The following is a 13913-nucleotide window of genomic DNA, read 5'->3' as shown; positions in this document are numbered from 1 at the left end:
GAGTGGTAAGGACTTGTAACTCGTCTTCCAAATCGTTGATCTTCAAGGTCTTGTTCATATACTGAACTGCAGTAGCAAGCAGAGGTGTCGTAGTGTTCGATATGTGGTGAAAATTTTCAATTCGATTTTTGGAAATTTTCTTCTAATACCTCCGACCCCCTCCCCAACCCGCCCTCCCATATAAATTTTACTTCAGGAATCGTTTAAATGAACTTTTATTCAAGATTTTTTTTTTTAAATACTTCTTGACCCTAATGCCAACAAATGGTTTGTTTATTGAATCTTTATCGATACGCAGTAAGTCCCCGGCCGCTCGGTGAAAACTCCGTTTTCTATAATGGACTCGGCGGAAAGCGTTACAAGTGGAGGACTTTGAACCCGAAATTGCTGCTACCATTTGAACTCTAATATTTAGAACATTAAATGTGCGGTATGTACGTGAGGTAATAATTGATTGAGGAACGGTTCTTAAAAGATGAGTCTATCTTTCCAAGAGGTAAATAAGTCACACTGACTTTGGTTCAATTTCCGTGTCTCTTCGCAGTAAATGAGCTTAACAATCAAAAGTTGACTTACCCAAAGTGAGTGCATTCGTAAATGTTTATTGTATATATATCATATGACTTTTTTAATATAACCACATATGTTATTAGAATAGTTAGTGCCCATGCAGATGGTAGTGCATATACATGCATAGATTAATTTATATCGGTTGTAAGGTGAAAATACAAATGAGTCCTGGATTCAACCGATTTTTTCCACTGATGAAACCACTGTCAGGCGGTTCCCGTGACGTATATGCCCGTGACTGTAGGCTGCCCCTTGATTGGCTGTTGAACTTGGAGGTTAAACCTGGGATCGGGAGCGAAGCTCGGCACAAACAGAGGAATATGTGTAGTTTTCTCACAATTCTTGGGTATTTGCAATGTCCCGGTCATTGGGGTCCCTTGGCATTTGCTTACGGTATTTTTGCGTCACGACCATTGTATCCCAGTTTGCTGATGTTTCAGATGTAATTTCTTATTTTTATATCTTTGTGTCTTAAACATTTCCATACCAGTGTGCTGTTTGTTATATTTCATAATTTACATTTATAAAAAAGTGTCATTATAAAAGGGATTGTGACATGCTTTTTATTGATGAGAAAAAAATTCCGTCCGAACTCAAAAAGTACACGTGTTTTGGGTAACCCCTCGTAAGAAACTTAATTTGCCATTATTAATTACTGCAGGCGCTTAATAATGTTTTTATTTCTTGGTTGGACAATAATCCCGTTCCGGTAGTCGGTTTTCTTCTTTGTGGCTAAAGCTTCCTCTTTCTTTAACGCATCAATCAATTTCTGAACAGTGAGGTGTTGACAGGTAACTGAATTTTGTTTAGCATTATGCCATCCCTCTCAGCTGTTGTTGGTTCTATGCAGCATGTCGTTCATTGTTCGGTCACAAACATTCCAAAATGGATTAGAAGAGGTTACTCGATCCTTATCCCACACATTAGTTCCTCATTGGACGGGTTGGTATCGTTCTCGGCTAGCACTCTGCTGGACCCGAGTTCGATTCTCCGACCGGCCAATGAAGAATTAGAGGAATTTATTTCTAGCGATAGAAATTCATTTCTCGTCATAACGTGATTCGGATTCCACAATAAGCTGTAGGCCCGTTGCTAGGTAACCAATTGGTTCTTAGCCACGTAAAATGAATCTAATCCTTCGGGCCAGCCCTAGGAGAGCTGTTAATCAGCTCAGTGGTCTGGTTAAACTAAAGTATACTTACTTGTCCCCACATCCGCCTCTTGCTTGACCAGTGTAGGCTATGCAATTTCAAAGTAGGCGATGAACCCGGGAGGTAACTCGTGATCTTCTCTCAAATCCAAAAACCTCAGGTTCTTTTCAAAACTTAACAGACAAATAGTTCTGCACCAACAGTTGGAAAGCAAGTTAAAGAATATAAAAGGGAAACTGACGTAATAACACGATATATTTACTCACAATATATCCAGAAAATGAAACAGGACTCTTGCATCCACCCAGCTTGACGCATCTCGTAGCACTAAGAAAAAAAAGGAGGTGAAGATTGGGGGAATGGCGTGCAAGATAGGACTATAAAATATATGTTTACTTAACTTCTGAATTATCCTTCAGGGCAAGGTCGCTGAGGCTGGTCAGTGAAAGACAGACGGTTTCATTCAAGGTGGGACAGGCAATCCTTGGTATAAACTTCCAAACTTCTAAAGGGCAATGTAGAAAGGTGCCACCGACGTACTAAACCGTCTGAAAGGGACTTTCTCCAGCAGGAGTTATGTGTAATGCTTCTCTTCTCTCTCCGTCCTCTGTACCGCATCCTCTGTTCCTCTCTCTCTGCCTTTCTCTTTCCTTATATATCCTTAATAGGGCAGTCGTATAGGGAGCTTATATACCACAAAATGGGCGGGACTAATGATGGCACTTTCAATGATCGCCGTTTCCTTATATGGAGATTCTAGCAATTTCTGCTTCCTGACTGGCACTTATGGAAAACCGTTCATCAGACCATGCCAGCAGCTTCTAGTTTTGCAGCGAAATCTTGCATCATCCGGCGGTTTTTCCAGAAAGTTCCAACGGACCCAAAGAGAACCTTACTGGACGTTCATTCAACGTATGCTTATTTAAAAGAAAATCTTTGTTATCATTAGTACCCCCTTCTCATCCAAAATAGTCATTATCCAGGACACTGATAACCATATCATTTCCTGGAAGGAAAGCTAATTCAGAGAAACATCTAATCTTCAAACTGAATGCTTGATATTCGTTATCCCGTCATCTTAAGCCGTGGTCACGTTTAAGTTTTCTGTAAAAGAAAACGATTGTGACAGTTTTGTCTGTCCGTCCGCACTTTTTCTGTCCGCCCTCAGTTCTTAAAAATTACTGAGGCTAGAGGGCTGCAAATTGGTATGTTGATCATCCACACTCCAATCATCAAACATGCCAAATTGCAGCCCTCTAGCCTCAGTAGTTTTTTATTCATCTTATTTAAGGTTAAGGTTAACTATGGATCGTGCGTCCGGCGGCGCTTTCCGGAGGGGTGACCCACCTTCACTTGACCGCAGCTGGGCGATGGCTGGTCGTAGCTGATAGTTTTATACAACATTATACGCTGTACAGAAAACTCGATTGCGCCGAAGAAAGTTCTGCGCATTTTTTACTTGTGTTTTTTTTAAAGATGGACTTTGATAAACACCCGAGCATTATTAGGTTAAATACTTCTACAATACACTCTCTTGCTTTGAGTTCAGAATCAGCCAGCACTGATGTGATATTAAGTTGGGGGCGAGTCTGCAGGGAAGGAGTGCACAGGTGGACTTGTTTCTTCAGTCTTATTAGGTAGAAGAGCAAAAACGTAGAATACGGAATGCGCCATCTTGGACACGGATGTAGTACACTTGGTAATAGATTTGTTGGCAAATTTTAAAAGTGCCGTTTTCTGCCCAGCTCCGAAGTCGTGTCAAGTCATCCCAACCCTCCTCAGAAGTAAAGCGTAGCATTCTATTTTCACCATTCCTGCCCGTATCAGTTGTAAGAAACCTTTGTCCAGTGGAGGGAATGTAATATTCCACTGGCATTTCGTAATTACAACTTTGGTTTGGTATAGGTGGTCCATTTTATACTTTCTGTCTCCTGTGACGAACATTCCCACCATTGCTGAGACAGAGGGCATTTTTACCACTGAAAATTCATCGTGGGTTGACAAAGTTGGTCCAGTAAGGTGTATCGTTGGTTCTTGTACCCAGTATATTATGTAAATTTTCAGGACACAAAGATTTAGAAATAAACCACATGCAGTGAATATACATATACGGGGACACAAATAACCGAGACGCAAAAATACCGCACGCAGATGGCCCGGGGCGCCAGTGACCGAGACGCCGTTCACCTTTCACCATTTCTCACCTTTCAGATTGAGACTAACGTATCCACATATTGCCCATCTTGTGTGTTAACGAAGTGACTAGTGTTAAGGAAAGCTGATAAAATATTTGATAAATTTCGTGGGTAATAATAAGTATGGATATGATATAAATGGAGAGGTAGGACAAAGCAGCTTGGGGGAAATGAGAGGAAGGTGGCAGGGGCAGCGTGTGACAAAAGAATGTCCAGTCGACTTAAAATAAAGATCCACGGAACTGTAATCAAACTATTGATGCTGTATGGTTCAGAAACATGGACATTTGGGAGGAGGGACAGAAGCTGGAGATAACAGAAATGAGGATCTGAGATAGATTTTAAGGATCTTGCCGCGGGAGAGGCTGGAAAATGAAGAAATTGGGGAAAGTGGAGGAGTGGTAAAGATTACTGACATGATAAAGAGAGTTGAGATTGAGATGGTTTGAACACGTGCTAAGAAAGAGTGAGGAGGTTGGAGTGAAGAGGGAGGCAAAGGATTAAGTGGAGTGTTAAGTGAAGGACGATTAGAAGGAGGGGGGTTTGCTGGACGAAGATGCCTTAAATGGGAATAGTTGGACGAGACGCATCAAGGCAACAGACCCCTTAGCATAAGGGATATTGCTGGAGATGAAGATGAAAGACTGCTTATTTACTGCATTTATTAAGAGCCAGTCACCCTCTGCTTCCTAAATACAAATGGGGCCTTGCAATCAGTTTGTGTGTGTGTATGAGAGAGAGAGAGAGAGAGAGAGAGAGAGAGAGAGAGAGAGAGAGAGAGAGAGAGAGAGAGAGTTTGGACGACCGTGGTTAGATTAGAGGCGAAGGGTAAAAGGAGACGCGATATTTTTTTTTGAGACGCGATTTTTTTTTTTAAGTTCAGAATTAATTTGTGTCTCGTCCAACATATTAATGAATGCAAGAAGATAATGTCTGGAAAGGTTCGAAGCTTCAATGGTAAACATTTAAGAGACCATTGAAAAGGTGAAAAATTATTTGGTCTTCTTTATAGAAAAAGGAAAGTGGCGTAAGAAAAATAGAGAGGAGTGGGAGGCGGTGCAGGGATTATGAAGGGATTATCCCAGTTCGGGAAGTTTTAATTACTTGTCGGGGGATCCCGCTTTTTGGATGCTGTCGATATGAAAATAAGTAAATAAAAGCTGTTGTCAGAAGAACGTTCATAATGTTGTTGTTTTGTTCTCATTTTTAAATCTTGTTTTGCGAGTCTAAAATTATATCAGAAATGCGTCGGGCTTTTTGGAGGAGTAGCAAAAGAAAAAAAAATATCATTGCTAACAACAATAATAAACGTTATATAGGTGCTTCACGTAATGAAACTTTAACTATTTTATAAAATTTGGAAAAACTGTCTTAAGATTTGATGCGCATTTTAACCGCATCTCAAGATATTTTGAAACTTATTCCGTGTTACATAAAAAACGACTGCTTCTCTCCCGCTAACAAGCGTTGCGTTGTTTTTGTAAATGAGGACGAATAATGAATAATCCCTAATCATGTCCCGACTCTTACTTCAAAACATCTTTCGCTCACAATTTTATTCCAAAGTGACTGAGGCAGAGTATACCAAGTAACGCCCGTACTTCTGTGTGGCAGCAGAATGACTATGTAAAAGTAAACAGAATAATTACAGATCTCAATTATTGCTAAACTATTCAGTTGTAAAGGTTGAACTTTAGTGGGGTGGAGTGTATGCAGTCTGACCGGTGGAGAACTTTTGTGATTTTCTCTCGTCTTCAAGATCCTTAGATCAAACATTCAATTTCGGACATCTAGCGTGGTTTTGAAGAGGCAACAGCTTCGATACACTCGCATAGACTTTTAGTGTGCCGTTTCTGAGGGACTTCTGAGCATCTTTTGCCAGTGCCCTAGACACAGCTTAGACGGTCGGAAGAGTGTGGCATAAGGCTTCAAGTTTTCATTTATACTTATATGGGAACTTTTTCGCATCCGTCCATTCGTTTTTCCTCTCATCCTCCGCTTCAAGACTTGAAATAATTGCTCTTTCCATCCACTCTCTTAACATGTCCAGACCAACCCTAACCTCCTGGAATCAATTGTTTTACCTAAGCTCACCTTTTTACTACTTCTACATTACACCACGTTTCTTATACTTTCAATACGTCTTATTTCACATATACTGTTAAAACAAGAGTTTTTCAGCAGCTTATAGATTTTTCATTAATATTATCTGCATTGCCCAAGACAATCTTTGATATTATTATAGAAACTCTTAATCACTCTCAACGTATAACCTTTCAGACCATACTTCTTCACCACCATGCACACTGCATCTCTGTTAATTCTGCCACAAACTTTTGTAGATAAATGTCTGCCACATACAGCTTTGTCCTCTCATTTAAACTCATCAGACGACTCTGACATAATATACTCTTGATCCACATACCCTTCTCCATGTCTTAGAGCTATACTTCTCTTGCCCTGCCAGTTCCTCTTTCATCTGTCTTACTCGTAACCAAAAGCCTACCACATACATTCTCAGAAATAAGTAATACGATGCCTTCATGATTCTTTATTCACCTCTCTATCACATTTCCCTTTGCCCTCATAACAAAGTAAAGCTGATTTTCCTCTTCCCTATTCGTATCGTAATATTGTCAGTTGCCCAATCACATGGTCACCACCGAACCGTAGTGTCTCGCTTGCCATTTGCGAGTGAATTAACACAGCCCTTGATTATTGGAAACATTGATTGATTTATTTAATGTTCGCCACGTTCAGCTTTGCCGGCTTCCAGTAAATTTTACTTGCAAGAAAAGAAGAATAAATGAATATATTTTAAGGTGAGTGTTGCAACAAATGTTTCGCTTACCTTTGGTATGACATAAATTCTGAAATACATTCTGCACTTTAATTTTTCTAGCTGCCGCATTTTTCGTTGCATTTTCTGTGCAGTATGGCACAGAAAATACAGCTTCATTCTTTTTACTTCGGCGAATACTGTTTCATTGTATTTCATGAATGGATAGAAATTGTCATCGCTCAGCCGCTTATTAAAGAAACTTTTTCCAATCGCTTCATGTTGATTTTTATTATGTTTCCAGATTATAATCATTTGCACTTTTGTATGTAGCGTTTTCAAACTTCAGTCATCGCTTTAAAATGTACACGAGTGATATATATTTTGTGTAAATTATAAGGCCATCGGATTGAAACAATAATAGTATACTACATATAAACACACACACACACACACACACACATATATATACGTGTGTGTGTGTGTGTTTTGGTGTATGTCTCTCTTTCTCTCTCTCGGGGCGGATGGGGCTCTGTATACCCTTGTACAGTGACGTCATCCAGTAGAACTGTTCACGAACATTTCTGTTATTTTCATATTCTCCTCTTTTTTCCCATTTTCCATTTCAGTGTGCTTCTTTTTCCTGCTCACACCTCCCCTTTTAAGGGCGAAGTCACTATAACCCACCCAACCACCCATATTCTAAACCAATCACCAAGTTGAGATGATTCTGCCACCGTGACTAAATCACTGCAGGGAATTGTTATTGTTTTTGCCTTATCTTTTATTTATTTTTAAAACTTATTATATGCTGCATCTTTGGTTGTACTGGCTTTCTTCTTATGTATTCCAACCTCATAATATTCCAACTCACTTTTTCAGCTGGTTATTTACGTCAAGTGAGCAGTTTTTAGCAACAATTTTGCCTTTTGGATCTACTGCTAAATTGAGAGCCATCATCAAGAGTGGTTCCCTCCTCAGAGTTTCGGAAGTTCTCACATTTAGATTTCTCTTTCTCTCGAGCGTTTTCCCTCCCTCTGCTTTTCGCCTTAATCTTTCAACATTAGCCTAAAAGGCAGGGGAAATGCTAAATATCTGGTTTCCGCATCTTTTCGTCCGTCTTTTACGATTCCAGCTCTTCATAGTCTTCGTGTTCCCACTTTCACTCATCCATTTCATTTCGTAAACAAATTGAAAATCGTCCTTTCATCATCGACGGCATCTCGTTCTGAAGACTCGCCATGTTCGTTTGCTCTGTTTCGTCTGAGAGTTTGGAAAAGCTTACAGAATACACAAGCAACCCCCTTCCTCTCGTTTTCTTTTGTTTTGTAATTTTCCTCTGGTTTTCCTTTCATGGTTTTCACTTTTCAGACCTGTTGGCATGTTTACATTAAGTTTACGCAAACATTTTCAGTGTTATATGGACACAAATTTCTATAACAATAAAATTTCTGATCACAACCTCAATTTATTGTAATATTATGGTTCTGCTTGTAGTGTTGCTTTAAAATAAACTATTACCTATGATAATCAAACTTGCAGTAAGCCCTACAAAATCATGAATAATACTGGCTGGTATTATGAAGTGCAGCATTCCCGTGTTGGACTCTGTAATCTGTATTGGTCGCGCTAGATGCTGCTGCTCAATACAAGGTCTTTTGTATTGAGCATCCGGTACACGAACAATAAGAGATGTGCAACAACAATAGAAATATATATTATATATATATATATATATATATATATATATATATATATATATATATATATATATATATATATATATATATATGTATATTTATATATATATATATATATATAAATATGTACTGTTATGTTATGTATATGTGTGTATTATATATAATGTATACACACACACACACACACACACACACACACACATATATATATATATATATATATATATATATATATATATATATATATATATGGACGTGATAATTAATTTTATTTCAATGACAAACTCAACTTCCGCATCCCGTATTCCATCTACGATAGCCCTGCGAAGTGACGGATCCCAGTTACCCCAGTACCTTGATTCAAATCGCTAAATATCATGTGCATTCATGGTGGGTTAGGTTAGGTTAGGAAGGTTAGGTTAGGTTGGGTTAGGCTTGCTTATAAATGATGTTACTTTGTATATCTCTGTACATGTTAAAAAAAATTGTTTCATAATTTCAACAAATTAATGAATGTAGTAGTGCACTTTCTAAGTAATATGGATGATGTTCGGTATCAGAGACATCCTTCTGAAGGCGTGGACTGAATGCTTTCTCTAAGAAGCATTTAGGAATGAGGCTGCTACTTCCATGCCCTTCTCCAACCGCGTTGCTACCCACCACACTCGACTTCCTCCTCGTCCTTTTTGCACAGCGTATCATAACTCAGGCACAACGAATTTTAATGGTAAGTTCTTAGCCACCATTCTCTCATAGTATTCGATCTTGGGTCCACGCACACACACACACACACACATATATATATATATACAGTATATATATATATATATATATATATATATATATATATATATATATATATATTATATATATATATATATATATATATATATATATATATATTATACATACATATATTTAGATTTATTTATATATATCTGAATTTTTTTAATTAGACGGGATGACTCATGGTGTTAATTTCATGAATGTTAGCAGGTCGTTTTGGGATGAGATTGTTAGCCCAGTACCCTTCACAACCCTGGCAAGGGCCCACCGCAGTTGGCTAACTGCCATTTCCATAATCCCCGGCGCGGATCAGCAGAGGTAAGATAGGAATCAACAGAGTTTGCCCGTTGGATTTGGTTCTTTTCGAAACTGAATGCAGGTCCTGCCAAAAGGGTGAGGGTTGCCGGGGGGGGGGGGGCGGTGAGTCCAGGCCATGGAAATCAACAATACTCTCTGACATCTCACAGGCCTTCAAAAATTCTCATCAGCAACACGTCGACTTCTGTACACACCTGGTGGCTCTCTCCTGTGTATCCCGCGCGTAGCCCCTCTCGTCACGAGTGTCGAAGCTCTTTTATTTCAACACTTGTGCCACTCGTCGACACTGCACTTTGTTCATTCATTCCTTCGCCTCTTTCTTCCCAGGTCTTCCGAATCATTTAGTCTTTTTAACAGCCTCTCATCCTTTATTCTCTCTTAATACTTGAATCCTTCTCGTCTCTTAAGCTCAACTTTTTATCGCATCCTCTTTGTATGTCCACAATACTGAGCCCTTTTAACTCCGTACATAGTATGGGACTTATTCAGCTTAACCATATCCACCTTTTTCACTGCTGTTTGCATTGAGCGTCCACACTTGACATACTTAGAAGAGTGAGCTCAACAACCCCTTCAGTTTTTTCTAAACCTTTAGCATAAGTTGCACCATTAAAATATAATATATATAATATATATAATATATATATATATATATATATATATATATATATATATATATTATATATATATATTATATTTATATATATATTATGTATATAACGTATATATATACAGTAGATTATAAATAAATATATTTGTATGTATATATATATATATATATATATATATATATATATATATATATATATATATATATATATATATATATATATATATATATATATATATATATATATATTGTGTGTGTGTGTGTGTGTGTGTGTGAGAGAGAGAGAGAGAGAGAGAGAGAGAGAGAGAGAGAGAGAGAGAGAGAGTACTGGTAAAAGCGTCTAGTATTCCATACAGGTCACCCATATAAATACTGACAACAAATAAGATTGCATAATTTTACTTATCCAAAAACTAGTTTTATAGCAATATATAATCTTGTATATTACATTAAGACAAATTTATATTTTTTTAAATAAGAAAGATATTTAACGTGGAAAATCCCTTTAGTAAGAACATTTTCACTTGTTTTATATATTACTGTGTATCAGTAGGTTTATTACACAAACAGACATATATGTACAGTATGTATATATAAATTTTTGCAGATATATGTATATATACATATATATAAATATAAATATTTGTATATATTTATAAAAATATACATATATTTATTAATAAAAAATAAAAATATATATATATATATATATATATATATATAAATATGAATGTATAATATACAGTATACATGGGTGTGCGTGTGTGTGTGTGTGTGTGTGTGGATACACGCAAGTACACAATTTTTCTCCCTGGCAGTCTTTCTTTTAAGCTTCACATCAAGATGTTGTTTACACTACGTTTTGTGTGAATTCTATTCTTTTCTAATTGATGTTGTTTTCCCTTTGTATGTCTTTCAATCTTTATGCTGCTCTTCCCTTTAACTTCCTTTCAAGCACTTTCTCTCTCTCTCTCTCTCTCTCTCTCTCTCTCTCTCCCTTTCCCTCTCTCTCTCTCTCTCTCTTTTCCTCTCCCACTCTCTCTCTTTCTGTGGTCGGTGTTTGAGTCTCTCTCTCTCTATCTCTCTCTCTTTCTGCAGCGCCCCTAGCTGCCTGCAAAGGCCATCAGTTGACGTTGTGCAGCCTTGTGAGCCGGGTGCGTTGTCGGTCGCTCCTCGGACCCTCAAACCCTAGGTTGTAGGGAACGTTTTGGTGACCTGAAAAAGAAAAAAAGAAAAGAGAGAGAAAAAGTACTTGGTTTTTGTTCTTTATCTGGTGTTGTGAGTGTCTGAAAAAGGAACCGGCGATCACTCCTGTGAGAACTCATCATCTTCTTGCCCTGTGGGAAAAAAAATATAGATAAGAAGCAGGTAATATCATTTTACTTTTTTCCCTTTAACAGTCGCTGTTTTTTCCCCTTTCCGTCGGTTGAAGTCTGGTCGGATATTTTCCTCGCTGTGCCATTCTCTGCCACACGGACGGATCATGAGGGGCAAAGTGGCTCCTGTACACATTACATCTGGTTTCTTTGTAAATGTATTTGAGCGAATTGAGTGTTTGCATTATATTTTTATTTACTGTGGCACTGCGGGACGGGAAATGGTCTTTCTCTCGGGGTGTTCTCCATTCTTCAATAGTCTTCTTTTCTTTTCGTGTCCTTTCCTCCCTGTTTTGCCTTTCCCTTGCACCACCACCACTACTACTACCACCACCACCTCCACCTCCACCTCCTCCTCCCCCTTCCCAAATGCGGTGGTAGGTGGAATTCGGAGTCGGCAGAGTGGGTGTGGGATGCTGCTGAGTCCCCAGCATCCTTAAAGTGTGAACGTCTGTAGTGGTGGTGCTGGACTCTCTCTCTCTCTCCCTCTCTCCCTCTCTCTCTACCTCTCTCTCTTTCTATAATCCACACCGATCGCTCTCTCTCTCTCTCTCTCTCTCTCTCTCTCTCTCTCTCTCTCTCTCTCTCTCTCTGTGTCTTTTTGTTCAGGCTGTGATCACAAGCACCGTCATCACCACAACGCTCTCTTGCCTTTCCATTTGCAAGCAGCATACGTGGGAATGGCACTGGGCTGTTTGTTTGTTATTCTTAATTACCGCGAGAAGTGCCTCCTCAATCAATACCCCTTTTATCTCCTGGTCGGGCTGAAGGCTAAAACATTTGACTGAAAAAGAGAGCTCGGGTAAATATTGATGTATCATACAATAGCTCAAGAAAGGGCTCGGATAGATATTGAAGTATCATACTAGGGATAAAGTAAGGGCTTCGAAACTGAAATATTGTCTGTTGAAGCGCGATTGTTTTTGCCTTTATCGATTGGAAGTCGAAATTGCATATCAATAAGGTCATAAACCTTGTTGTAATCCTCCACGGCGAATTTCTGATAACGGTTTCGTGGTCGGTATGCCGTTGGCAGCGATTTTGATTCGTCCTGCCAATATTCAGATATCAAAATATTTTGACTATATATATGTATTATACAGTATATATGCAGTATACACACACACACACACACACACACACACACACACATATATATATATATATATATATATATATATATATATACACATATTTTTTTTATTCCTAATTATTGCATCTATACTGTAACATTTCTATCTATATATATATATATATATATATATATATATATATATATATATATTTTATTTATTTCTAATTATTGCATCTATACTGTAACATATCTATATATATATATATATATATATATATATATATATATTTTTTTTTATTTATTTCTAATTATTGCATCTATACTGTAACATATATATGTATATATATATATATATATATGTAATGTATGTTTGTATATATATATATATATATATATATATATATATATATATATATATATATATGAATTATATCATGAAATCACCCGTGTTATACGTAGCCTGTGGTATACAGTAGGTAAGGTAGTCTATTAAATACTTTAGCTAATATGAATGAAGTTATTATTGTAATTTTTCAGTTACTGTAACCAAGATAAAGTACATAATAATAACGACGATGGTGATAAGGATGACGCTGATGATGAACTATAGTCATGATAAATGAGATTTACTATTATTATTACTATTGTTATTATGATTATTATTATTGTAATTATTATATGGTAGTTGTAGTCAGCATATGAGAACTTTTTTTCTTGAGAGCTTCTCTTCCTCCTGGGGGTATATGTTCCCGGTCCACACAAACACATTCTCGATATACACAAACACATTCTCAATATACACAAACACATTCTCGGTCTTCATAAACACGTTCCCGATCTACATAGACACTTCTCGATGTACACAAACACATTCTCGGTCTTCACAAACACGTTACCGATCTACACAAACACTTCTCGATATACACAAACACATTCTCGGTCTTCACAAACACATCCCCGATATGCACAAACACATTCTCGATATACACAAACACATTCTCGATATACACAAACACATTCTCGGTCTTCACAAACACATTATCGATATATACAAACACATTCTCAATACACACAAACGCATTCTCGGTCTTCACAAACACGTTCCCGATCTACTCAAGCACATTCTCGATATACACAAACACATTCTTGGTCTTCACAAACACATTCTCAGTATACACAAAAACATTCTCGGTTTTCACAAACACATTGTCGTTCTTCACAAAAACCTACTAGATCTACACAAACACGCTGTCGACCTCCACGAACCGTTTTGTCGATCAACGCAAACATTCTCGAGCTCCACGAAAACATTTTCTGATCCCCACGAACGCTGTTGTCAATCTACCCAAAAAC

The 13913-nt window shown here is 37.7% G+C and overlaps 2 protein-coding genes across 3 annotated transcripts in view; one reads left to right on the top strand and one right to left on the bottom strand.

The window, feature by feature from the left end:
- Positions 1-11919, bottom strand: part of LOC136851014 (twist-related protein 1-like) — an 11966-nt gene extending 47 nt beyond the window's left edge. Inside the window, exons 1-3 of the mRNA XM_067124987.1 lie at positions 11686-11919; positions 11362-11446; positions 1-66 (exon numbers count right to left, since the gene is read on the bottom strand). The exon at positions 1-66 is cut by the window's left edge and continues 47 nt beyond it. Of these exons, the coding sequence (XP_066981088.1) occupies positions 1-66; positions 11362-11446; positions 11686-11919 (385 nt within the window). The remainder of the gene's footprint in view (positions 67-11361; positions 11447-11685) is intronic.
- LOC136851289 (uncharacterized) overlaps positions 1-13913 on the top strand; it is a 750243-nt gene that overhangs the window by 156158 nt on the left and 580172 nt on the right. Inside the window, exon 1 of one of the 2 annotated variants that reach the window (XM_067125277.1) lies at positions 11235-11477. The exons of the other annotated variant lie outside the window; for it this stretch is intronic. The gene's annotated coding sequence lies outside the window, so the exon portion shown is untranslated. Of the gene's footprint in view, positions 1-11234; positions 11478-13913 lie in introns of those variants that run through there. 2 annotated transcript variants of the gene reach the window in all.

The sequence above is a fragment of the Macrobrachium rosenbergii genome, chromosome 23, assembly GCF_040412425.1.
Source record: "Macrobrachium rosenbergii isolate ZJJX-2024 chromosome 23, ASM4041242v1, whole genome shotgun sequence".
Lineage (NCBI taxonomy): Eukaryota > Metazoa > Arthropoda > Malacostraca > Decapoda > Palaemonidae > Macrobrachium > Macrobrachium rosenbergii.
The sequence above is the reverse complement of the archived record's forward strand: the minus strand, read 5'-3'. Positions and strand labels throughout refer to the sequence as shown.